Raw genomic sequence first — 25793 nt, forward strand, 5'->3', positions numbered from 1 at the left:
AGCCTCCATACTCTGTTAATTTCTCATCTTTTGAAACCCTTTAAATTTAGTCATTTATTGTGTTTATCATCTAGAGTGTGTCCCATACACTAAGATATAAGCTCCAAGAGGGTAAAGATGTTTTTGCTTTTTATATTTTACTGATGTATTTTGGGGGCCTAGAGTGGTAATCTAACTAGCACAGAGTAAGGACTCAATAAACATTTGTTAAGTGAATAAAGAAATTAGATAAAATTGTATAAGCATGAAGAAAGAATATTCTTGAATATAATTCCCCTTTAAAATCCTAAACACACTGACAGCAATAAGAGTCACTTTTATACATATATCATTAGGAAAATACCAGTTTCTATGTTCAATAAACCACCAAATAAACCCTAACTTTATGGAAAAGACTCTTGAATGAATTCAATAGTATCTCAGGTAAAGACTACTGAACAGAGTATGCAACAGTAAAATATTTATGAAAATCAGGAATAAAATTCTCAAGGAGTCAAGAACTGTACCAGAGCCATATACAGAGATTCTAGTTTTCTATACAATAAAACTGGGGTAAAAAACTTGTGCAGAAACGAAAACTGATTCTGCATTCACCTTACAAGAGTTGTGCAAATAACAGTCAAGGTACTGGAGAAATACAAAGCTAAACATCTCTAGGGTATCCGTAAGCCAATTGATTTCCAGTGGATTCTCTGGGTCCCTTGTTCTTCCTTCTCATGTTTACTGCCTAATATTTGACCACATTCCTGTTTGTTGGCAACTCTCACAAGAGAGCAAACTAGAGAATGCAAAAATGAAACATAAGCAAATTAAAGCTACTCCTGATTGCAGTCAAGAGGACTATGCCAGAATCTTGGGACAGAGAGAAAACATGTATACTATTTAAAAGTATTCACAGAACCTACTTTCATATTTCTAAAGTAAGGACAGTCATATACTTTCTTCATAAAGTTTTGGTGATAAGTTGTCAGTCCTCTATATCCAAATTCCAATTTATATCACATATCGTCTGCCCATGTGGCCAAGTGTTGGCAGTCATCTCATTTTAAGCATTAATCCTTTCTTTCAATTTTGCAAGGATAAAAACCCTGAAGAAATATCTAGAGAGTAATTAACATATGGCTAAAACTATCATGGGAAATTTAAAAAGATGGATTAAAGGGTACAACTGGGACCTGTTGTAAATGAGAGGAAGCCGATTGGTAAAAATATGGTTTTTTCTTCACTTGCACAGGAAAAAAATCTTATAAAGGCTTTATTTAAAAATCACAGCAAGGCATCTCTTAGAGAAAGATTTCTTCGTCTCATACAGATTAAAAGTGTAGAAAATATTTGTTCTTTGTAAACTTACTTGAATGTAAGTTCTATAGGAAGAGAGAACTTTGTTTCATTCAGTACTGACAGTGCCTATAATAGGCAATTAAGGAATATTTTTGAATGAATATAGCATAAACAGATTGACACAAGGGTAGGAGTCCATCTGCCTCTGCAGATGACCATACACAATTTTAAAAAAAGAGATGAATAATAAGCCAGAATTTTATTGGTACCTAGATAAAATGCAACACAACTACTCCTATACTTCCTAAATCATCCTTTATAAACTTCCAGAATTTTGTTGAGGAACTCACAGTCTATTTGCAATATATATATTAGTATATACATACACATGAAATGATTAATATTTTTCAACCAGGAAAACATGATTTCTGGAAATGACCAAAATAGACACTTCATGATAAAAAAAGAAGAAAAAAAAAGGTGAAAGTTTGGGGAAAAAAATTCAACTACTCTATGTAAAAGACTAGCTCTAAAATTTATTTTCTTTTTAAAAAAAACTATTATCTATAAAAAATTACAGTAAAATTTTTGTTATTTAGATTCTAGGATAATATAAAAGTAGCAAATAAGTAAGTATAACTTACTTATTTGCTACTTATTTATTATTTATTAATAATATAGTAAATACCAAAGTAAACCACTTTTTAGAATTCTTAATATAAAAACACAATAGATATGGACTATAAACTACACAGACTGATGTAGGTATCTATAGATCTTGTCCTCAGACTAATTATAAATTAGTTCAAAGTTTGCCAAAGTAAATAGAACAGCTTACATACTTCTTTGCCAACTATCTCGTAAAAGCAGATGGAACCAACAATCTAAAGGACAATGAAAAATAATCTTTTTAACAAATCCGTTTTCTTCTGAAGTTGTATGAAAAGAAAGGTCACTTTCTCACTAGCTTACCTTTTGATGTCCTTATCATTTTTTGATTGTACACATTTTTATGTATTATGCTCTATTTATGCATTCTTCAATAGCATCTTTATTTATGACTTTGTGAATCAACATCTTTGAGATAGGAGGCGAAAGTCACTTAGCTAATTACACATGCTTGATAAGCTGCATAATAATAACCACTGCAGCATTGTACATTAGTTGAAAGCATGTAAATTACTGCAGTTATTCTCATTTGGGAAAAAACAAGAGACTTTTTTTTAGTTACTTAAAACATCTTTGTTGCCTCCATATCCACCTTCTAAAGTATACTATTCTTTCAGCCCAAATCATGACGTTAATAATAAAATGAAGGTTAAATCCAATTCTATGAGTCTAACCAAAGAAATAAGAACAAAAACAAAATTCCAATTAATGCAAATACAGTTGAGGACTTGGTTATATGAAGCTTCTTCCAGATAATGCAACTGCAGTAAAAACGAACAGTTTAGACACTCCCCACCCCACACAGATGTTGTAATGAAATCTGACTTGGTCCAGCCAGGAGATTAGAAGTGCATACAGAGAGAGAATGTACAGCACTAGAATATTAATATGACTTCTGTATGAAGATTGAAAATTCAGCAAAGTTATAATAAGGTCAAAATAACACTTAGATAATTTACTGCCAGAGAAAATCATACTCTCCTATGAGTGATTTACTGGATGTTATATAAAAATGGAGTGTGGACAAGCTACATTCAGATGCAAGCTTGCAGCTGTCAGTGTCTACATTTGCTCAATCTGGCTAGAGGATGATTTGAAGGTTGATTTAATTGTAGCTTCTGAATCATGTTCTTCCCTATGTTTTAAATTGTTTAACATAAATATAAAAATGTTAAAGCAATTTTAAGACTGTAAATATTTCGTATAAAAAGCTGCAAATCCCTTTTTTTTTTCTGGAGGAATGACTGAAAATAGGAAAACTGTCTGGGAAAATATACCATTACTTAATAATGGTGATTGCCCAATAGTTACAGCAAATTTACCCTTATATGAGAAAGTTCATAGTGTCTTCAGAGAGAACTAAGGATAAACAAACAAAAACTAGGTTTTTGTGACCTGTTTCCTATAAAAGAAACAGGAATCTATTATCTACTAAAAAAAAAAAAAAAAAAAAAAAAGTTCAGAGATCAAAGTTGACCAGCTGGGAAGGCAACATCTTTGGTTACCCTGCCGGCAATGTAATTACCTAAGTATCTTCTCTATACCCAAACTCAAAGCAGAGATTCAAATCCTGCCCATGCTACCAGCACCAACACAAGGCTCCACCAAGGAGCTTTGTCAATGTCTAGTCAGCTAGAGCTCTCCTCAACCATCTTTCTATTCTTTGACGGGCTTCATTAAATTCCAGGTGTCACCTAGCCATTCACTTCCACCAACAGCAAATCATCCTTAGGGAGAATATCTTGTTCCTCCTCTGCAAGCTGTTTCCCCCATTTTTTTATTTCCACTTTTATACATACCTCCTTTTCTACATATTTTCTTGCCGGGTTTTCTGGCACATTCCTTGGATATTCTTTTTACTGAAAAATGAATAGAAGACTAGAAAATAACATGGCGCTCCATCACAGACCGCCGGAACATGCAACACCACTATCTAACTTAATACGCTCCTGCATTTACTGAGTGCGAGAGATCCCCGACTTGGCTGAGTCTGCACATGCAATGGAGAAATGTTGATGCATCTTCTCAGAAGTCATTCGGTAGGAAATGGAAATTAGGAACCCATTTCTACCTAAATATACGTGCTGCAGAGGAAAGAAAAGGAGTAGGCACAGGGAAAAATAAGAACAGATACACTAACACACATAAACAGAGCGGCATGCACGCATGTAAAATATGTCTACATGCCAACAGGAAAAGCCATGCACGCTATCAGTACATATAGATTAATATCGTTAGAATAAAAAAGAGAAATATAAATACATCTCCCTGTTTTTCCTGTAGTAAACTCACCATCCTCAGTTGGGACGTATATGTTTAAATACAGGCAATCTTCACTCTGGTCTTGTACATACGATGAAACCACATCCAAGTTATTAGTAAACCACACAGGAAGCATGACTTCCGGCAATCTGCCATCAATGATATTCTGGGGGCAGACAGGAGCAAACTGAGTAGCATTCCTGATGTCGGACCAAGGAGACGGTGGTTCCGGAGGCTGAAAACGATGTTCCCCTGTTGGCGGGGCTGCATATGGAACACCAAGAAACTGAATAACAGGACCCAGAATTTCATTATTGAGTTCTTTCTTGATCCCTCTTATTTTGCCAAAGTTGGTAGTCACCAGTGGGTCTGCATCATCCAGTTTTTGTGAGAGCACATGGGCAGCGTGAAGCAAACAGCTTAACACACAAAGAGTCAATGAGGCACCCAACCCCCTGTGTACCAAGCAGGCCATGACTGCTCTCCAAACATAATCTGGCCACGTGCATCTGGGCACTGCCATGGTCCCACATTAGTTGTGTAGTTGTCTGGTTACAGTGAGTCAAAGGTATTTGTATCCACTTGAGAAAAACCGTATATTGGTAGACTACACCTCTGATTTCTTAAAGGCGAGTTTGTCAAGAAAAGCTCAGAAAGCTCTTCGTGCAGCCAGTATCTCCACTGATTTCATGTGTATTGAAGTAGCATCTTCAATCATCACTATTTATCAGACCATATCCTATTGACTATTCTGTTTTCCATCGTAGCAATGTGGTGAGAGTGGCCACTGACTGTACATTTCCCGCTTACAAATCAAATCCAGTTAGCTGCAGGTCTATATCCTAGAGAAAATGAAAATAAATAATTAGTACAAACGAACTAAAATAGACAGAGTGATAACTAGATGTTTTACAAGCTACAGAAATACATTAATAGTGGCTGGAGTCAGGTGAGTTAAATGCTACCACAGGAAAATTAAGGTTTGATGTAAGATGACAGGTAAAATAACCGAGTATTAGAATATTGAGAAACTTGCCTCCTGACTTTATACACATTTAACAGAAAGCAGTTCTTGTCAAAATATACAGTGTCAGGAGCATTTCACAACACAGTTTTTTTAAAAATACTGAAGGCTTATGTTAAATTTTTCCTTTATTGAAGATCTTCAATCATTTTATGGAACCATAGTATTAATCATCAAATATACTAAAAATTAGATCTCAATAGCAGAAAACCTTTTTTTAAAAAATATTGGTAGGGAATTAGTGGAATAGAAATAAACTTTGTAAGAATGACTATGTTTATTAAACAAACAAAGTATGGGCCCAATTCCATGTTATACAGATAAGACAAAAATAATTTTAGAACAAGAAAACCAATGCTAGCTCAACTATAATTATTTAAGTGCAACTAATTCTGAAAGAGATGGGAATACCAGACCACTTGACCTGCATCCTGACAAATCTGTATGCAGGTCAGGAAGCAACAGTTAGAACTGGACATGGAACAACAGACTGGTTCCAAATAGGTAAAGGAGTACGTCAAGGCTGTATATTGTCAGCCTGCTTATTTAACTAATATGCAGAGTACATCAGGAGAAACGCTGGGCTGGATGAAGCACAAGCTGGAATCAAGACTGCCGGGAGAAATATGAATGTCTTCAGATATGCAGATGACACCACCCTTATGGCAGAAAGTGAAGAAGAACTAAAGAGCCTCTTGCTGAAAGTGAAAGAGGAGAGTGAAAAAGTTGGCTTAAAGTGCGACATTCAGAAAACTAAGATCATGAAATCCAGTCCCATCACTTCATGGCAAATAGACGGGGAAACAGGGCAAACAGTGGAAACAGTGGCTGACTTTATTTTTCTGGGCTCCAAAATCACTGCAGATGGTGACTGTAGCCATGAAATTAAAAGATGCTTACTCCTTGGAAGGAGGGTTATGACCAACCTAGATAGCATATTGAAAGGCAGAGACATTACTTTGCCAACAAATGTCCGTCTAGTCAAGGCTATGGTTTTTCCAGTGGCCATGTATGGATGTGAGAGTTGGACTATAAAGAAAGCTGAGTGCCGAAGAATTGATGCTTTTGAAGTGTGGTGTTGGAGAAGACTCTTGAGAGTCCCTTGGACTGCAAGGAGATCCAACCAGTCCATTCTAAAGGAGATCTGTCCTGGGTGTTCATTGGAAGGACTGATGTTGAAGCTGAAACTCCAATACTTTGGCCACCTCATGCGAAGAGCTGACTCATTTGAAAAGACCCTGATGCTGGGAAACATTAAGGGCAGGAGGAGAAGGGGACAACAGAGGATGAGATGGTTGGATGGCATCACCGACTCAATGGACATGGATTTGGGTAGACTCCTGGAGCTGGTGATGGACAGGGAGGCCTGGCATGCTGCAGTTCATGGGATCACAAAGAGTCGGACATGACTGAGCGACTGAACGGAACTGAACCTTATAAGGTCAGTCTCCTTGCTATTTCTCAAAAGTATACACAAAGTCATTGGCTACGGTTCCTTCACCTTCAATTAAGATTCAAGAATTTAAAAGACAAATTGCCATTAGACACAACTTGGAAAAGAGACAGAAGTTGGCATCATTATTTTGCAGATTTTTTTTAACCATCTAGTTATATATCTTACGCCTTCCCTGGTGGCTCAGTAGTAAAGAACCCACCTGCCAACGCAGGAGACATAAACTATGTATTTTAGATATCAGTAAATTTGCAACAGGAAAATGAATTTTTGAGTCAAAGTCAATATATTTTAAATTAGAAATGTTCTTACTATCTGACAGAAATCAAAGGAACAATACAAAAAAGAATGTGGTAGTTTAAAAGAACAACCATACCTAATCATAACATCCTGCATATTGACACTAATCAAACATCTAACACTGTCTACCCAGTCCAACTTAAGACACATCAGAATAAAATGTAACATTCAGTGCCATGCATTTCACAGCGTACCTTACATTAACTGCAAAATACCAAACAACTCAGCATATTTGTCTTCTCTTGTTCAAGTAACTTTTTAGAGTGCTTAGTTTGAAAACAACAGTGTTGATTTGTATTATAGATGGTTCTATCCTGTCATTTTATGGGAAGATTCCTGAAAAAGTGCTGGTCTGGCAGTGAGGCTGCCCTAACTTTGTGTTAAAACTATATAGGGCAGCAGGAGATTTGATTCAAGCCTGGTGTTCCCTTAGCTCTGAACAATTCATCACAGATGGCAATAAGGAGATAAATGTCTTTCTTCAAGAATATCTCAGTCTGTGTTAATTCTCATACCTTTGCTGTGAAAGCATATTAACATACAAAAGTCAGGCTTAGACCACCCCATTTCTGTGCCAGAACTCCAGCATCTGTTGAAGATTTAGCTACACAAACTCATTTCTGTTGAGTATGTAATGCTCATTCTTGCACAGAATTGTGGTGGGCCGCAATTAGGTCTTTTCTGATCACATTTTGGTCTTAAACAACTAGGTCTTTCCTGGTCACATTTTGGTGTTAAAATGCAGCATTTTTGACACGTAAAGTAGAGAACCTGTGGTGAGGATTTAAAAGTCTCCAAAACCATATTTTATACAGCCTAATCTTCAATAGTTATTTCTAAATATTCATTACACACTTACACGCTCATCAATAAAAAAGTACTTGTTTGGTTCCTAACAAAATAACTCTCATTTTCATGCTCACAAATCCTTAACTGTGTTAAAAATAAAAGGGCTGCTGTTTCCCACTAATGTGCTACTTTAACACAAATTGTACAGGATGAGAATTTTGCATGCCATGGTAAGTTTTCAAATTCTAATGTTTAGCTTTCGAGGTTATAAAAACATCACATTATACATGGGCTGACCTGTACAGGGAATTATAGTATGGACCCTAAATAGTTTTCAGAGGTCACTGTTATAACAACAGTTGCCCAAGTGCAATGTACAAATATGGCTAGTTTAAATAACCAAAAATTTAAACGTGTGTGTGTGTATTAGTTGCTCACTCATGTCCAACTCTTTGCGACCACATGGACTGTGTAGCCCACCAGGCTCCTCTGTCCATGGGATTCTCCAGGCAAGAAAACTGGAGTGGGTAGCCATTCCCTTCTCCAGGGGATCTTCCTGACCCAGGGATGGAACCCAGGTCTCCTGCATTGCAGGCAGATTCTTTACTGCCTGAGCCACCAGAGAAGCCGTGTGTGTGTGTGTGTGTGTGTGTGTGTGTGTGTGTGTACACACGCGCGCCAAAATATAGACTCTCAAATTTGTTGTTAGGAAATTTTTCCTATGTATTGGTGTTTCCTTGGTATATGCCAAACCCTTAACTTTTAAACCTTTACACCTCATTTACAACAACCCTATAAACTGGGTTCAACAGTTATTCCCTTTTTACTCACAAGGTATCGAGACTTAAAGAGGTTAAGTGCCTTGGCCCTGGTTCTCAGCTAATCAGTAGCAGCTCCAGGAGCCCACTGGCATCTAATTTAAAGGCCATCCTTTTGATCATTAGACTAGATACAGTCTCTAACTTCACAATTAACACTTTTAAAAAAATTGATCCTAGTGCCTTTAAAATTGAATTGTAAAAGTGTTTTATGTTCCTTCAGAAGATAGACTCTAGGTAAATTCTCTGACAATTTCATAGAAACAGAAATTTAAATGCTTACCCTGTTCTTATTGGAACTTTGGATTTTGTTACCTTTTTTTTATGACTTTTAAAAAAAATTATTTTAATCAGAGGATAATCACTTTACAGTATTGTGATGGTTTTTGCCATTCATCAACACGAATCAGTCACAGGAAGACATGTGTTCCTCCCACTCTGAACCCCCTCCCGCTTATCTCCTCACCCCATCCCTCTGGGTTGTCCCAGAGCACTGGCTGTAGGTGCCCTGCTTCATGCGTTCACTTGTACTGGCCATCTATTTTACATATGGTAATGTATATGTTTCAATGCTAGTCTCTCAAATCATCCCACCCTCCTCCCACTGAGTCCAAAAATCTGTTCTTTACATCTGTCTCCTTGGCTGCTCTGCATGTAGTATCGTTATTACCGTCTTTCTAAATTCCATATATATGAGCTAATACACTGTATTTTTCTTTCTCTTTCTGACTTACTTCACTCTGTATAATATGCTCCAGTTTCATCCACCTCATTAGAATTGATTCAAATGTTTTCCTTTTTATAACTGAGTAATATTCCATTGTGTATATGAACCACAATTTCCTTACCCATTCATCTGCTGATGGACCTCTAAGTTGCTTCCATTGTAAATATTGTAAATAGCTATTGTAAATAGCACTGCAATGAACATTGGGGTAGATGTGTCTCTCTCAATTCTGGTTTCCTCAGGATGTATGCCCAGCAGTGGGACTACTGGGTCATATGGCAGTTCTATTCCCAGTTTTATAAGGAATCTCAACACTGTTCTCCATAGTGGCTGGATCAGTTTGCAAGATTTTGTTACCTTTTTTCACCTTTTTTAATTTTACATTGAATGGGTGTTCATATGCATTTACACAAGATCATTTTAAAATAATGACGAGTAACCAAAAAAAGCCCAACTTTATAAGAGCACAAATGTCCATTAACAGATATTGACAGATGAACTATGATATATTCACAAATTAAAATTCTACACGTCAGTGAAAATAAGGAACATAGACCTAAATATCAACATGAGTAAATCTTAAAATTTTTGAACAAAGATTACATACAGTAAAATGTTATTTAAATAAACCTTAAAATATGTGAAACAAAACTACACATTATTCACAGATGGATGAATATGTAATAACACATGATTTATTATCCATGGGTAAGAAGAAAAGGATATGAAATTAGTTCTAGCAATTAATTAATGCCATTAATTGATTAATTGGAACTATGAATGATAACCTGTGATGGGACCGTAAAAGACCACAATTAACTACAGCAAGTTCTAAAAATCTAAGATTTTGATCGTGATGGGTGATGTGTATACACACACATGTGAATACACACGTGTGCGCACACACCTTTGTTGAGGAATTCCCTACATTTTTCTGAATGTTTGAAGTATTTCATAATAAATATTGATTATACATTAAAATAATGAGGTCAAAAAATCCTTATTCAGCAGTCCAGGCAAGTAGATGAATTTACTAAAACACACTGGATTAGCTTTCCTCTGACTTTTTAGTAGGTGAAGATAACTAGCTCACAAATTCCTCCATTATTCTTCTTTGGTTAAGGCATGTGCAATTCCAAAGGGACTGCAAAAATAAAACAAAATCAAATAACAAAAATAACAAAACAAAATAAATAACATTTAAACAGAACATCAAAAATGGGAATATATTATCTCCTGCATTAATTTATCGTAACACCTGGTCCATTAACTAGTTTGTTCCTGAGTGACCCAGATCAGAGATGATGCTAGAAAGAATATAGAGAAATTTCTAGAACATTAAATATTCACATTAGGTGGACACATTCATCCAATTCTTTCTTTACTCAACAAACATTTATTGGGTATCTATGATACGCATGCTGTTGTGCTAAATCTTACAAGAATTTAATGATAAGTACAGCCTACTAATTGTTTCCAAGTAGCTACAATATTGAAAAGAAACATCACATTAAAAATGGCTCTACTGCAGGTTGGAATGTGACATGTGTTCAGTAAATATATAATTACAGGGAGTTGGAACCCAGGAAGGTGTCTGCAACTTCTAACTTTACATAGCCTATTATGTCGTATTTTTAATATTACCTATATATTTTCTATTTTACTTTGTTTTTACTGATTGTTTTCATTTGTTCAATCCAACCCCTCCTACTGAATTTTTTATTCAGGGGCAAGAATTTTGTGTTATTTTTATATCCATCATAAAATCTATGTGAAAATCCTTTACCAAGTGTAGGCATAGGTTGCAAATGATCTGGACTGACCACACACTTATTACCAAAGCTGCTTAAAGTTTGACCAATGCTACACAACCGATAGTTGTTATTCACCATAGTTATATGCCATAAAGTCACTGCAAACACTGAATTGGGAAATATGGATCCATCGCTCAAAGAGAAATGGATCTGTGTGTGTGTGTGTGTGTGTATGTATATATGTGTGTATATATGGGCTTCCCTCACAGCTCAGTTGGTAAAGAATCTGCCTGCGATACAGGAGACCCCAGTTCGATTCCTGGGTAGAGAAGATCCACTGGAGAAAGGATAGGCTATCCACTCCAGTATTCTTGGGCTTCCCTTGTGGCTCAGCTGGTAAAGAATCTGCCTGCAATGCAGGAGACCTGGGTTTGATCCCTGAGTTGGGAAATCCCCTGAAGAAGGGAAAGGCTACCCACTCCAGTATTCTGGCCTGGAGAATAGTCCATGGGGTCACAGAGAGTCAGACACGACTGAGTGACTTTCACTTCACACTTCACACATGTATATACTTATATACGTATTTCACATTGTTGTGAATGAATTCATCCCGGTAGATTCTATTTTCTTTATTTTACAAAAGAGAAAACAAAACTCAAAAGTGTTTAGTGACTTGTCTGAAGCCACTTCACTAATGGGCTTCCTACGTGGCTGAGTGGGTAAAGAATCCCCCTATAATGCAGGAGATGTGGGTTTGATCCCTGGGTCAGGAAGATCCCCTGGAGGTGGGCATGGCAACTCTCCTTGCCTTGAGAATCCCAGGGATAGAGGAGCCTGGCAGGCTACAGTCCATAGAGTTGCACAGAGTCGGACACAACTAAAGCAACTGAGCATGCCCGCACCTCATTAACAGATGTCAGAGCTGGGATTCAAATCCCCTCTACCTGACCCCAGAGCTGGAGCTTCTTGCACTGCAGTGCACTTTCTACCGTCTTCATGCTCTGATCATCTCTGTGTGGGAGCTGAAGCAAGAAGTCAGATCATCACCTTGCTCAATCTCAGCAGGAAGTGTGCTCATGTGGTGACTCACATTTTTTGCTGCTTTGCTCATGTCTGTGAATGACTGCAAAAGCACTATGAGTATTGACTTTGGGGTTAAAAAAAATTTAGTAAACAGGCAAAACTGTAATACAGATTCAGGAATAATGAAGACTGTATTAACTAAAGAAAAATAATGTTTTGTATCTATGAATCTATAAGTTCTTTTGAGGTCAGAACATATTAGCCTTGTAACAGCACTTAATAATAATAATGGGATTTAAGAGTTGCATTTCATAATAATAATGTCATAAAATTTCATTTAGTAACATCTGGTTTCAGTGGAGTGTAGCAGTTTTCAAAGGCCAAGCCTGGCCATGCAACTGAAATGTGCTTTTGGGAAGAGCTCACTGTAAAAGAACCTGACCATCAGCAGACTGTGGGCTTCCTATACCAAGATGCTTCACATTCACACTGGTGGTGGTTCAAGACCTTGAAACAAGGGGTATCCCATGAGACCCAGGAGTGGGAGAACAAAGAAGCCTGAGTCTGAGTTTCCAGGCCCCATTCAGTGCATACCCTTCTCCTGCTATTGCTCTACTTGCCTGTAATAAAGCTGCCCAATGAGTATAAACTATTTGAGTCCTGTGAGTCCATTCATTAACTGACCACTTAATGTAAGTAACGTGCAATTAATTCACATAGGAAGTAATTAAAAATGAAATGAATAAACAAATGTATGCAATCAGAAAAAAAAAATGTTAGGCTTTAAAAGAAGAGACAGGTCTACTTCGAGTTAGTAGAAAAGGACAGAGTTCATGAATCAAGAGGAATATGAGCTCGGCCTCAAAGAATCAGACCAACATTGATGGTCACAGAAGGAATTCTGGGTAGAGGGCACATTCTAGAAACAATGGAAAATATATGTAGTAAATAGTGTGGCGCTCAACCTCCCTGAGGGCAGCTCACACTCCAAGGCAGAAGTCCACACCAATGCAGAAAGGTCTGCTCTTCCTTTCTCAATGCAGACCCACTCAGAGGGGCCATTCCAGGCCCCAAGCTCCCTATGGAAAGAGGCCAAGGGAGAGGTTGGTGGTGATTTCCTGGTTCCCCCCACCCAGGTGCTTTTTCCCAATGGCAAGCCCAAATAAACTTTTAACAAGCAAATCTTCATCTCAGAGTCTCTTTTATTTTTTTCCCTGAGAAACCTGACCTATGAAAGAAAGGAAAAAGAAGGAGCCACATTTGAGAAGGGCACAGTTTGGTTTGGCCAGAACACAGGGTAAGTGAGGCTGAGCACTGGATGAGACTGGAAAGGCAGGCTACAGCCAAATCAAGCAAGCTCTCCATTAAAAGGCTAAAGAGTTTGGATATGTTATTCACTGGATGATGAAAAGCCATTAAATAGACTTAGGAGGAGAAAAGTATTATCAAATATATTCACAAGAAAATTAAACTGGCGGCACTGTGGAGCAGAAATCCCCAAAGTAATGGGCTTATACCCCACCACAAGAGGACCAGATGAGAGAAGGGAAGTAAATAGTTGAACTTCTATGTATTATAATTTTTTATAAAGCACAAAGAGAACAAAACTAAGCTTGATAATATGTATATATGGTTTCATACCAGTGACTTCACATGGTTGTATGTTGCACACAGCACTTGAGATGTTCTTGGGAAGGTGATGGTTCTATACTGTAGCGGATTTGCCAGGAGTGGCATTTTGTTGTTGTTACTGCTCCTTTTCAATGTTTGGTGATGTATTAGAGCTAATACCACTGGATAAGCACATTTACACATTTTTCATCATGTTTTAGTTAATATAAACCTCACAAAACTGACTACTAAATTGTTTTCCCCACGATAAATATAGATTAAAAGAAAGTACTAGTAATAGAATATGGATGTGAAACGAGCAGAAATGAAACCTCTCCTAGTTCTAGCATAAGCTCTTCCTCAGCTATACTGCAAGACTGAAAATAATGACTACCTTGTCATATATAATAACAAGCAGAAAAAATATTTGAAAACATGAAGAAGATAACTTTGAAATGGAAATACAGATAAATTTTAGTAGCTCTGACCTGTGCCTTAAGAATCTCTACAACTTTAGATATTAATAAATAATGGAAAGAAGCTATCAAGTTTATAAGATATTAAAAAAAAAACCTGACTTTTTCTCATTATTTAATGTCTATTTTTGTGTTGTGTTGCAATCTGATAATAGAAATATTTATGAAGGAGTATAAATATATGTACTATGCTTAGTCGCTCAGTCATGTCTGACTCTTTGCAACCCCATTGGCTATAGACCGCTAGACTCCTCTGTCCATGGGGATTCTCCAGGCAAGAATACTAGTATGGGTTGCCATTTCCTCCTTCAGGGGATCTTCCAAACCCAGGGACTGAATCCAGGTCTTCAGTATCACAGGCGGATTCTTCACCATCTCAGCCACCAGGGAAGCCATAAATATATATTTCATAATTTTTATGATTTTGTTATCAAAAACAGAGTAGTATATGACCACAAACATGTGGAAACCATTACCTCAGTAAATGAACTGGTGGGGAAGAAACCAGAAACAGTTTTATTTTCATATTTTATACATCAGTTTGAAGTCTAGTTAAATATATCTAAATTTATGTGAAAATGACATCAAAACCAGCTAATATTAGAGATTATTAAAAGAGATTATTAAACAGCTACTTGCCAAGCTGTCTCAAGCACTTTACATTAGTCCTCACAACAAACTTATAATCCAATTATTCTTATTTGAAAGGAGGAAAATGAGACTTCATATGGCAAGATAACTTTCTCAAGACCACAGAGCTTAAAAAAAGAGAGAGAGAGAGAGAGAGACAAGACTCCCTACCTCTTAAAGAATATGCCCTGTGTATGATATATGACATTTTGCTCCTGAATGAGACTAACTCAATAAAGTCGCGTGCTCAGTTTGAGAGATTTTAGAAAGAAAAACACACAGGACACCAACAGGAGGGAAATATGAGGTTAACAGGCATAATTTGGAGCAGATGGCATGGTATTGAAAGTTTTCCCAGGAATGTTCCATCACATGAGGCAAAGAGTAAATGACAGAAGTCAGGACTGAGGATAAACAAGGTAAATGAATGATGGAATTTCAAGGAGCAAAGGTTATAAGAATTGGTCATTTTAGTATTTAACAGAATAACTAAATCTAGGGAAGAAAGCAAGCAGTACCAGAAGGGCACAAGGAGAAAAAAGTAAGACAGGATTAGAACCAAAAGTCACATAGATGGGACTATCAAAGTTCAAGATTAGTCATGTGGAAGTTCAAGTGCTATCATAGCCCATGTTGTGGGCATACCAACATATAGCTATGGAGAACTAATGTCCTGACAAGTATATTCTGCAATGATCACCAATTAATTAATAACTTCATTAATGCCAGCACCAACTACCACGAGTTAGAATTATCATCTCTGTGGAACAGATAATTAACTGAAAATCAGAAACACAAAGCCTCTGAAACATTTTTCAATTAAAAAAAAAAAGAACACAGTTTGATGAATGTAGGGAGTTTCAACAAATAGAAAGAGATAAGGCAGAAGAATTTAAAGGGTTTAAAGATAAACCCTGCCTCCTCCTCAATTTTGCCCAGAGCCCCCTTCCAGGAGGAAGGGCAGACAGGTCTCTGAGGGTTCTCAGTTTACAGCCCACTCTCCCTTCCCTTCACAGAACATGTAAGCAGGGTTCTACTTGTTCTCTCTCTCCTTGGGCTACTTCCACTCTGAATGAACTTCTCCAATGATGTAAGCAAACAGTAGAGAAAATAGAATGGTAGGAGAAAAGGCAAACTAAAATTTGACAGTAAAAAGAGAAAAAAATTTACCAACAAAATATTTTAAAGAATAGCAAGGAAAAAATTGTAAGTATATTCCAGATATTATACCCGGTAACAGGAGGAGAAGGGGACGACAGAGGATGAGATGGCCAGATGGCATCACTGACTCGATGGACATGAGTCTGAGTGAACTCTGGGAGTTGGTGATGGACAGGGAGGCCTGGCGTGCTGCGATTCATGGGGTCGCAAAGAGTCGGACACGACTGAGCGACTGGACTGAACTGAACTGAACTGAACAAACTATCTTAGTGAAAATACAATTCTAATAAAAACAAACAAAGAACATCACTGAGAGTCCTGGTCAGTGAATTCAATCCAATTTGTTTACCAAGATTCTTCCTTCCTGGGGAATACTCTTCCCATTAGATTTTGCCTGGAAAGACTCCAGCCAGGATCCCCCAAGGCCATTTGAACTAACAAGATTCAAATGTCAGTTCAGATCCTCCCAGCCACAAAAACACTCCCTCTCTGCAACTCTCAAAGCATTTGTTGCCTTTTTCCTTCAGGAACCTTTAGTACTTTTCACCACAGTGATTTGTAAACTCAGATTCCCTATTCATCGTTATTACATCATTTAGTGCCAAGCACCGGGAAGGCCAACAATAAGGAGATAGTCATGGTGCTGACACTCACAGAGACTAAAGTTCAATGGGGAAGACAAGCTTTATGTAAATCAATCACACCATTTAGTTATAAATGCTTTGCCAAGAAGGATAATTCTTGGAGGGGAGAGTTAATGAGTCTTGAGTAAAAAGGATGACTGTCCTGAAGAAGTAATCTGTAAACTGGGTTCTGAAAGATGAGTGGAAGTTGACAGGGGACAAATCCTGTCAGAGGCAAGAGAAGACCCAAACACTGTGAAGCCTGGGCGTCTCTGTGAACAAAGAGTTAAGTGTGACTTCAGAGAAGGGTGAGGCATCAAGCCAAAAAATTGGGATGTGAGATCTTATCCCAAGTATGATGAGAATAATTATAATCACAAAAATAATAATCAGGTTAGCCTTAATATTTGAGAAGAGAGGCTATGGCTTTTGAACAGTTGATTTGAAAGCAACCATCCCCAGAACAATTAATTACATTGTAAGTCATTAGAAAATATCTCTTGAATGACTAACCCATTCATTCTATATATTATTTTTCTTTCATTAACCCTACCCTCAGATTTTATTTATTCAACTGTGATACGTGACCACTGTGAAGGCATTATCTTAATTACACTTGGTAGCAAAAGGAGATAAAACAGAGAAGAGGTGAAGATAATAGAAGGACAATGAAAATTCCTCATCATGCAGAGGTGTGGAGGCATGTTCTTATAGACTGGTGACTAATTTTGTTACCATTTGGGAAAAAAGTGAGATCTGAAGATGCCATAACAGCTTTCTGACAGCAGAAAGAAAAAGAGATCAAAGTGATAGCATTTCCTTCTGCATTCTACAACTGAATATTTCTACTAAGACCATCATTACAACAAATGGCTAAACGTTAGTGAGTTTCTCCTTTATTTTGGGGATCAAGCAAAACAATCCATTTAACATTTGACTATATAAAATAAGTTTTACTTTCTGTTTACTCTGAACCTACTCTCAGAATCTCTACATATTAATTGCTGTTTTAAAATCTACAGAAGAGGGTTAACTTTCAAATGTGGAAGGACATTAAGAGGATTTGAAGGCCAGCAACTGTAAAACAGAATATTTAAAAATAAAAGCACAGGCAACTGTTTTAATGCATACGTCAAATACCACAGGACACATATTTAAAACCAATTGCTGATGCTGTGACTCTCCTAGAAGAAAATGAATAATCACTCAAGAGCTCAGGAGAGACAGCCAGGTAGAGTGGATTACTTCCCTTGATATTAAACTGGAGCTTTTGTCTGAAAAGGGCTACTTTGGGGTTGCAAGTCATTGTGTCCAGAAGCATGCCTGCCAGTATCTTAAGTATGCCTTAAGTAACTTAAGCATGCCTGCCAGTATCTTTATAGTGAAGACAGTACAACCTAAGAGCAGTGCTACCTTCTCAAGTCACTGTTTAAGTCTATTCTTGTTTCTGGTGAGTTGTGCCTGGGAAGAGCGGAGAACTGCCACTCCTGGTGCCCTGCTTAACTGAAGTCCTCTTTAAAAATCCTGTGCTGCAGACAATGGCTACAACGTTGGCAGAGGCAGTGCTAAGTTTCTCAGTGTGGCCCTGCGCCAGGGTGAGTCAATCTTGACCCCTTGCAGGATGATTAGCAGAGAGGGGGTAGTTAAACATTTATACCCATTCAGTCCTAGGTTTCTGCAGGAATTGGCAAATACTATAGTTACTATTGTTTAGCGAGTAACTGTCTGCTAGGAGCTGGACTGAGACCACCAACTCCTTTCATGTAAGGTACCAGACAACAATAAGGGTTCTGTCACTCCTGATTTGGCTTAGAGCTCAAGCTTTGCCCCAAAGTGACAGACGATTATACTTGCAATCTTCTTCAGATATTCACATCTTTTATTTCCTTTCATATTACAGTTCTATTAGTACTAACAATAACAAAATTCAAAGCAATACTCTATCCATGTGCCATTTGTGTAACGAAACATCAATGAATACACAAGAATTTAATATACACATAAGTTTAAGTGAATTCACCATTTAAATAAAGTTGAACAATAGGAAACTTGTAACTATAAATTTTTTAAAAACTGAAGAAAGAATTAATGACCAAAATGCCAAACATGATTATATTTTAGGTCTTACTGTCCATGTTTTAAGTGTTTGCATTAGTGCTTCCAAAGTTCCTTGAGATATCACATTTTCTACACAGCAGAAAATAACTCTAATATTCATTTTGGTAAATTATAACCTCGAATAATCCTATTATACTTGTGAGTCCTGATAAAATAATTTATCACAATAAATAAACTACATAAAAATTTCACTAAAAAGTTTCAATTCTTATTTGTCTTTAATTAAAATTCAATCTTTTCAATATATTTCTACTTTTGGAATTTTGCACATAGTTTTAAAATATATATCAATTAAAAGTAACAACTGACTTAGGTTAAGAAAAATTAAAAGCAAAAATGAAGAGATCAGGTATTAAGCAAGAGGTTACATATTTAGTTGTTAACATGCAAGACCAGGATGAGATTTTTTTAATCATTCAGCAATATTTGTCAGTTGCTAGTAATATGTCAGGCACTATTCTGAGTGTTGGGAGGAAACACGTAGCTTTGAAAAGCCAGACAATACCCCCTGCCATTATAGAGGTTATATAAGCTATACCACTGTATTATTGCAGCATGTAAAATGTATTACTCATATACTAAATAATTCCTCAGGTTTATTACTAAGGACCACAGCTTTAAATAACAGAAACTTTTGGCAACAATCTCATTGCAACATATGCATTAGAATACTTGGCACAGTTAAAGAGGTAAAGATACTAAGTGACTTTATTTTTTTACCCCTAAGAAAAAGGATAGATAACAATGTCACATGTGTGTAAAGTTTTGGACAGCTAAGTAATATAGATTTAAATTAAAAATGACAGATACACTGACTTGAAACTTGAAACATAATGGTTACTGAAGTGAACCTTTACTCCTTGTAGCCTTATGGTTAACTATTAGATGGCTGAGTATGATTTTTCAGGTCTTAATACTGACAACTGTTTGTCAGTGTGATATGTGGTAATCACTGTTTTTCTGGTTAGTTCTGTCATAAGGGAAATGGTGGACCTATGGGAAAAACTTATACTAACAATAATTCCAAGTTAGTTTTTATCAAGTCAGTATTCATTGATTTAATGAGTGACCCTGTTAAATTTCCAAGCGTGGAGTATTCCATATGAAAGTATGCACCATAACTATCTAAAAAAAGACAAGAACATTTTCAATTCACTTTGAAATGTTACAACTAACCTCTTTTTTTCCTCAAAGACTCAATATTCACTGGGTATTTCAAAGAGGAAACACCTACTGTTACACATAGGTGATGCCAAAGGTGTGTATTAGAATAAGTTAGCCTATCAAAGAGATGTTGCCAAAAAGACTGTTGTTGAAGAGCATGTATAAGACCTTCATGCTATTGCCTGACTGCTTCCCTCTTTCAAGAAGTATACATTAAATACAGACGAAATTCTAAGGAAATATTTGCCCAGTATTCCGTCTCCTCTCCAACTTCTGCCCAGATGTAAAATGCCACCACCAAATAAATAAATGGGCAAACATAAACAATTTCTAAAATTTATTTCTAAATGCCCCAAATCAAACAGAACCATAGGTGCAGGTAAATTGATACATGAGCAGTCCTCTTACTGAAACACCACCTACTGCACACCCAAAGGGATGGCATGGATTCTGACTGGTAGATTAGGTAGGCATATACAGTATTAGGAAAATTGACCACAGAAAAGTGAAAGGCTACTGTGTGGCTACTGAAAGGCTACTATGTCTGAAGGGAACTGGTACAGAACATGCCTGGATACAGTTAACATATTAAACCAAAACTGTTATAGAAAAGTGAAAACTCTGAAATAGGGTATATTCTTTGATTTCATAAGGCAGAGCCAAGTGCATCAACTTCAAGGCAGGTCCTAAAATGTCAACTGCGTTTAGTAGGTCTAGTTTCAACCCGGAACTTTCTTTCTTGTCATGTATCCCTGTGGTTTTTGATTTTACATCTGCAGTAATAACTTAAGTTGCATTTGTTCCAAAATGAATTTCATGCTTAACTTGTTTTTCTTAATTAAACTTTCTTTAGCAGTCCCTAATATGTGTATTATTAAAACTCATTAGTCCTATTCACGCTTGCTTGTCAGTTTTTGGCTACACATTCATATATTGAAGTGTTCAGCTGCTATATATAGGAAGAAAATTAAATAATAAATATGGGGATTGAACGTTTTATGAGTGTCAAGATGAAAGAGTGCCTGCAAGGCCCATAAGGTTTCACACAAAAGAGGCATTACTGCTAAAGCTAGCATGCTGACACATGTCTCACCTATAAAGTCTGCAGTCATGGCAGCAGTAAAGCATTTTGCCATTGACTAGAATTTCTCTTACATGCAACGGAAACAGGCACAGAAGAGATTATATTGACTGTTATAAAAAGAATTCATATAAAATCCTCCAAAAGGTTAACGTCTGATAATTTCAAATGCCTGGAGTGATTTATTAGTTTTCCTTAACTTCAGTTAAGCTTAGAGTTGACAGTCTCTCTCTCTTTCACACGTTTGCTACCATATAGGTGTTTTTTGTTGGGGTGGGGGACAGAAGTAATTCATATCCTTCTATAGTAGGAGAGTGACAGTTGACATTGTCAATGTGATGTCATTAATAACAAAGGAAAAGTAATCAAACCTGTTAGTATTAAGAAATTATTCTTAGGAACAGTTGAGAATGTTGCTATCCCACAAGATTAAGAGGTTACCTACTTCAAAATGTTTTAAATTATCTTTCAAAAGGCATTTAAAAGGACACCCTAGATTTATCATGAGTCTTCTATATGTTAATTTTTCAAAGATTTTCTGGGCTTTGCAAATTTGAAATATTAAAAACTGAAGTTTTAAACTAACTCTAAGTTTTAAGTTTTGTTTTAGCATTTCTTGACAAAGCAAAAGAAACAGAAGATTTGCATTTTGAGATGCCATGTGTTAAATTCCAACAAATCATTAAAATAGGATTGCCCTTTTCATTTTGCTTTCAATTAAGAGTGGAGCAATTTCCTTTAAAAAAAAAATCGATTGGTGTAGAATAACATTTAACTATTTAAATATCTCAAAATCATGAAACAAATCTGTAGCAAATGTATTAGCACCCCCTGAATGTTAGGCCAGCTAGAACACATGGAAGGGTTCTAGGGATAGGTGCAGCAAAGCTCCAGTGAAGCAACGTGAGTTATTCCATGGTGATAAGCTTTGGGGAATCCAAAGCTATTTCTCATCACACACATTAGAAACCATGCTTGTCATCTTCAGGGCTAATTGAGAGTTTCTGCTTCTTTACCCCAAACTACCACATTTTGTGTATTCTGTAGCAAAATTGGGACAGATGATCATAGGCCACCATGTTCTTTTTAACAGTCATGACCAAAAAAAAAAAAAACAAACCAAAAATGTTATTTGAATAAAGTAGAGCAAATGTAACTAAGTGAACTCTTCAGGTTTTTTAATAGTTCTCAAAATAATTCACTCTATTAATAGAGAACATTTATGTAACTGGGTAAGTTGCTCTTCGTTTACTGGTTATTTGGGGGTATATAGTTTTATTTATTTTTATTCCTATTATTATTAACTTTCCAAAGTGGATCTACCACCTACAAAGTTTACCAAAGTTTTATGTTAGGAACTGCTTGTAGAAACCACAGAGTGGGTTAAAGTTTTCACCTTTTCATTTTCACTGCCAAAAGAAAATGGAACAAGGGGCCACAAAGTATTGATTATTCTTGCCAGAGGAAAATACTGTTCAGTCATGACAAAGGCACTTTAAGCTAACTCTGCTGGCTTTCGCACCATTGTGCATGCCATTACCACTGGGTCAATGGTTGTGAAAGATGTAAATTAACTTTTACAAGGACTTTCTTTTTCATGTATCATACTCTCCATCTACTTTTATAGTATCAACATTATATTCTCTACTAGCCTATAAAGAAGGATTCTAATCCATCTCCCATTTGCCTTCATGATATATTTACTATTATATTTTGTTATTTGTTAGCTGTCTGTTTTAACTTAAATTTTTAAAAAGATGTTAATATTAGTGGACAGTGTAGCTATGATCAGTGGCTAGAATGTACCAAAACACAGAATATCCATTTTTCTAGCTCATGCTGCACATAAACCACATGACTTATTGTTTAAAAAAAAAAAAAAAAGGCAAACCCAGCCTCTGAGATACCTTCTTAAAACTAACACGCCTGCAGGATTTCTTGCTATCTTTTTAATCTCTAGAAAAACTTAAAGTCTGCACTAATAAGTAGTAACTTTTCCACTGTAGAATCCTTGGGAGACAAGAGTTTCATTTTTTGCTATTTTATCTTAAAAAGGAAAAAGGAATGGCATTTATCTTGTTTCAGAATTTAGCCTTAAGAAACACATATATACATACAAATCCAAGAAGAAAGTTTGGTGAGGCTCCTCTATTAGTACCAGAATGTCTGATGTATCTGGAATTCTTGAAGTACTTGGATGATGAGTGCTTTAGATGACATTGAAGAGCTGCCTTTCAGTGAGTTCACGATGAAGAGGTTTTAATGCTAAAACCATAAAGGTATATGGTATCTACATATATTTCATAGTCTATAAACAGAGACCCCTGCAAAAATATTTGATGCTCTTCTTTAAAATAATAACGTAGAAAATACATTATTTTATGTTTTAACAATTATCTATTTCCATTTTAGTCTAGTGCAGCTGAATGAGGTTTAAAATTTAACGAAATGGCCATAAATAGGAAAAGCCAACTAACATTCTGAAGGTATAAGGAGCCTATGAAGGCAGGGGAGTGCCTTAACTTATTTAACATATCTACATACATATTTTAAATCCGTTCTATGTAATTGTTCTGAATCTATGCGGACTCCAAAACTGGTTCAGAATTATATGCTTTTCTGGATTCCAAAGCAACTTTTAAGTTTCCTTGGTCAATTAATATTCACTCATTGAAGTGATTATTTTTAATTACATCTGCTGAAATTGATTTCCCTTCCGTAAATAAAGATGAGCTTTTGTTGAGAGCAATGAAATAATATTTTAAAAGGAAAAAAAAAAAAAAAAAGCTCTTAATTCAGCAGCAAGAAAACGTCTGGAAACGCGCGCGCACCGCTCAGTTGGAAAGAAAAGCCAGTAAGTGGCGAGGCAGCCAGGGTAGGCATGCATTGGAAATACAGCCGGCTGCCTGGCGCACTTGCCAGTCTCGGCCCTCGGCAGAAAGGCTGCAACGCCTTCCTGGACTGGTCCAACTCGAAGAAAAGTTACCTCGGACTGTATTATGCAAAGTCGTACAAGTGAATTACAAGACAACACGTGTGGCCGGTCACCCACTCTTACAGTATCTATCCGATGCAGTGAACCTGTAACCCTTTAGTGTTCGGCGGGGAGGAGTGAGAGGCGGGAAGGGGAAGGATGGAAGGGGAAGGGAGAAAGAGACAATACGAAAACGGCCAATCCCCCCTGCAAAATTCCCCTAGAAGCCAAGACAGCTGCCAAAACAACGGCAGAGATAGCAGAGATTTCTACTTGGGCTTTCCCCCTCCACATGCAGGTTTTCCAAGGCATCGCTGCCTCCTCTCTTTAAAGTATCAGTAGGAGAAAGCACTAGCTCCAAGAGGGATCTCTCAACTGAGAGATTTTCAACGCAAAGTTCAGAGCTTGGAGGATTGCTCGGCTTTCCCACCGATGCCACAAAACACGGTTTTTAAGCTCGATCTAGGTAGCTCCCTAGAGATCTACCGGAGATGTGCGAGGTGGTTCACATCCCCCCACTTCACTCCCCATTTCAGAAGCACCGCGTCCGCAGCACCTTCCGCGCAGCGGCACACAGACCTAGGTAGCCCCCTCCCAATAAAAGACCCCAAACTTACCCTCAATAAGATAAATCCACAGAGGGAGCCCCCTCATCTTTCCCCAATCCCCTTCCAATAATTCAAGAAGACAGTTTCTACAACACTTCGCCGTCAAATTCAAGCTGAATTGCTCCAAGTATTTACCAGTTCCTAGACGCTTATTCTGGAATCTTGAGCATTCGGTAATTCTTGTTTGACAAGTCAAGATGCTTCCTTTATTTGTTTTTTTTCTTCTCTAAGCAGCCGCAACCCGTTTTGCGCCCCCCCTCCCACCATTCCTTTTTTTTTTTTTTTTATTCACCCACGGACACTTCCAAAACGTGTCGATTGATCCTTTTTTCTCTCCAGCTGCAACCACGATCCAGAATCCTTAGGACCCCAAGCCACCTCCATGTAAATCCGAGCATCAGGCAAGAAATACAAATGATCAAACAACGTTACTTCTTTCAGCTGCAATCAGATAATCCTACTAATCCAATAGATTTATCTCGATTGGAAATTGACCTCAAAAATGAATCCCTGGTGCTGATGTCCAGTAGAGCGATTTCGTAGCCCTGTTCGGATGACCAAAAGAACTGTGGATTCTTTCTTTCTAAAATGTTTTTGGATTCTGGGTGCACAGCTAGCAAAAAAATGCCGAGGACCCTGGTTTTCCCCTAATATAGGTTTCCACTCCAAATCAGTGCAGGATGAAAAATGGTACAAAGATACCCCTAGTGGCTTAAGGTGATATTGCAGGGATCTCATTTTCTTTTTTTCTTTTTTTTGAAATCCCTTCTCTTCACCTTCCCCCCTCCCCTCCCCCCCATATAGATAACTGGCTGCTGTAGTAGTGAAAGAAGAAGGCTGACCGTAGATTACCATGAATAGTATGTGACTACTTGAAAAAAATCGTCTGATCTTTCTTCTCTGTTTTACTTTAAAGACTGAATCTATGCTTCTGTCTCCTCAGTATTCCATCTTTTTCCTACAGAATTTTTCCCAGTGGGATAGAGTAGCTAAAAGGCCAATTTGGGGCAGCCAGTGATTTCAAAGCAAATGTATTTGCTTCATGAATAACTACAGATATCAAAAGAAGCCTCAGTGTGCCTGAGATATGCTGGGTTTTTTGTGGGGGAACCTAAGGAGCATATACATATATTTGTATATATGTATACATATACTCACACATATATTTGTATATACATGCATTTATGGCAGGTTTTAGAGGAAAAAAAAACAATGCAATGAATTTCAGGATTCCATTTGGTAAGCAA

At 37.0% G+C, this 25793-nt stretch overlaps 1 protein-coding gene across 2 annotated transcripts in view; it reads right to left on the reverse strand.

Moving 5' to 3' along the window:
- NLGN1 (neuroligin 1) overlaps positions 1-24666 on the reverse strand; it is a 782190-nt gene extending 757524 nt beyond the window's left edge. The window contains exons 1-3 of one of the 2 annotated variants that reach the window (XM_055569020.1): positions 24556-24666; positions 4243-5054; positions 3750-3809 (exon numbers count right to left, since the gene is read on the reverse strand). In XM_055569020.1, coding sequence (XP_055424995.1) covers positions 3750-3809; positions 4243-4735 — 553 coding nt within the window. In that variant the 5' untranslated portion in view covers positions 4736-5054; positions 24556-24666. Of the gene's footprint in view, positions 1-3749; positions 3810-4242; positions 5055-24555 lie in introns of those variants that run through there. The other variant, XM_055569021.1, reaches the window with a different exon arrangement.
- Positions 24667-25793: the final 1127 nt, after the last annotated feature.

This window comes from Bubalus kerabau, chromosome 2 (assembly GCF_029407905.1).
Source record: "Bubalus kerabau isolate K-KA32 ecotype Philippines breed swamp buffalo chromosome 2, PCC_UOA_SB_1v2, whole genome shotgun sequence".
Lineage (NCBI taxonomy): Eukaryota > Metazoa > Chordata > Mammalia > Artiodactyla > Bovidae > Bubalus > Bubalus kerabau.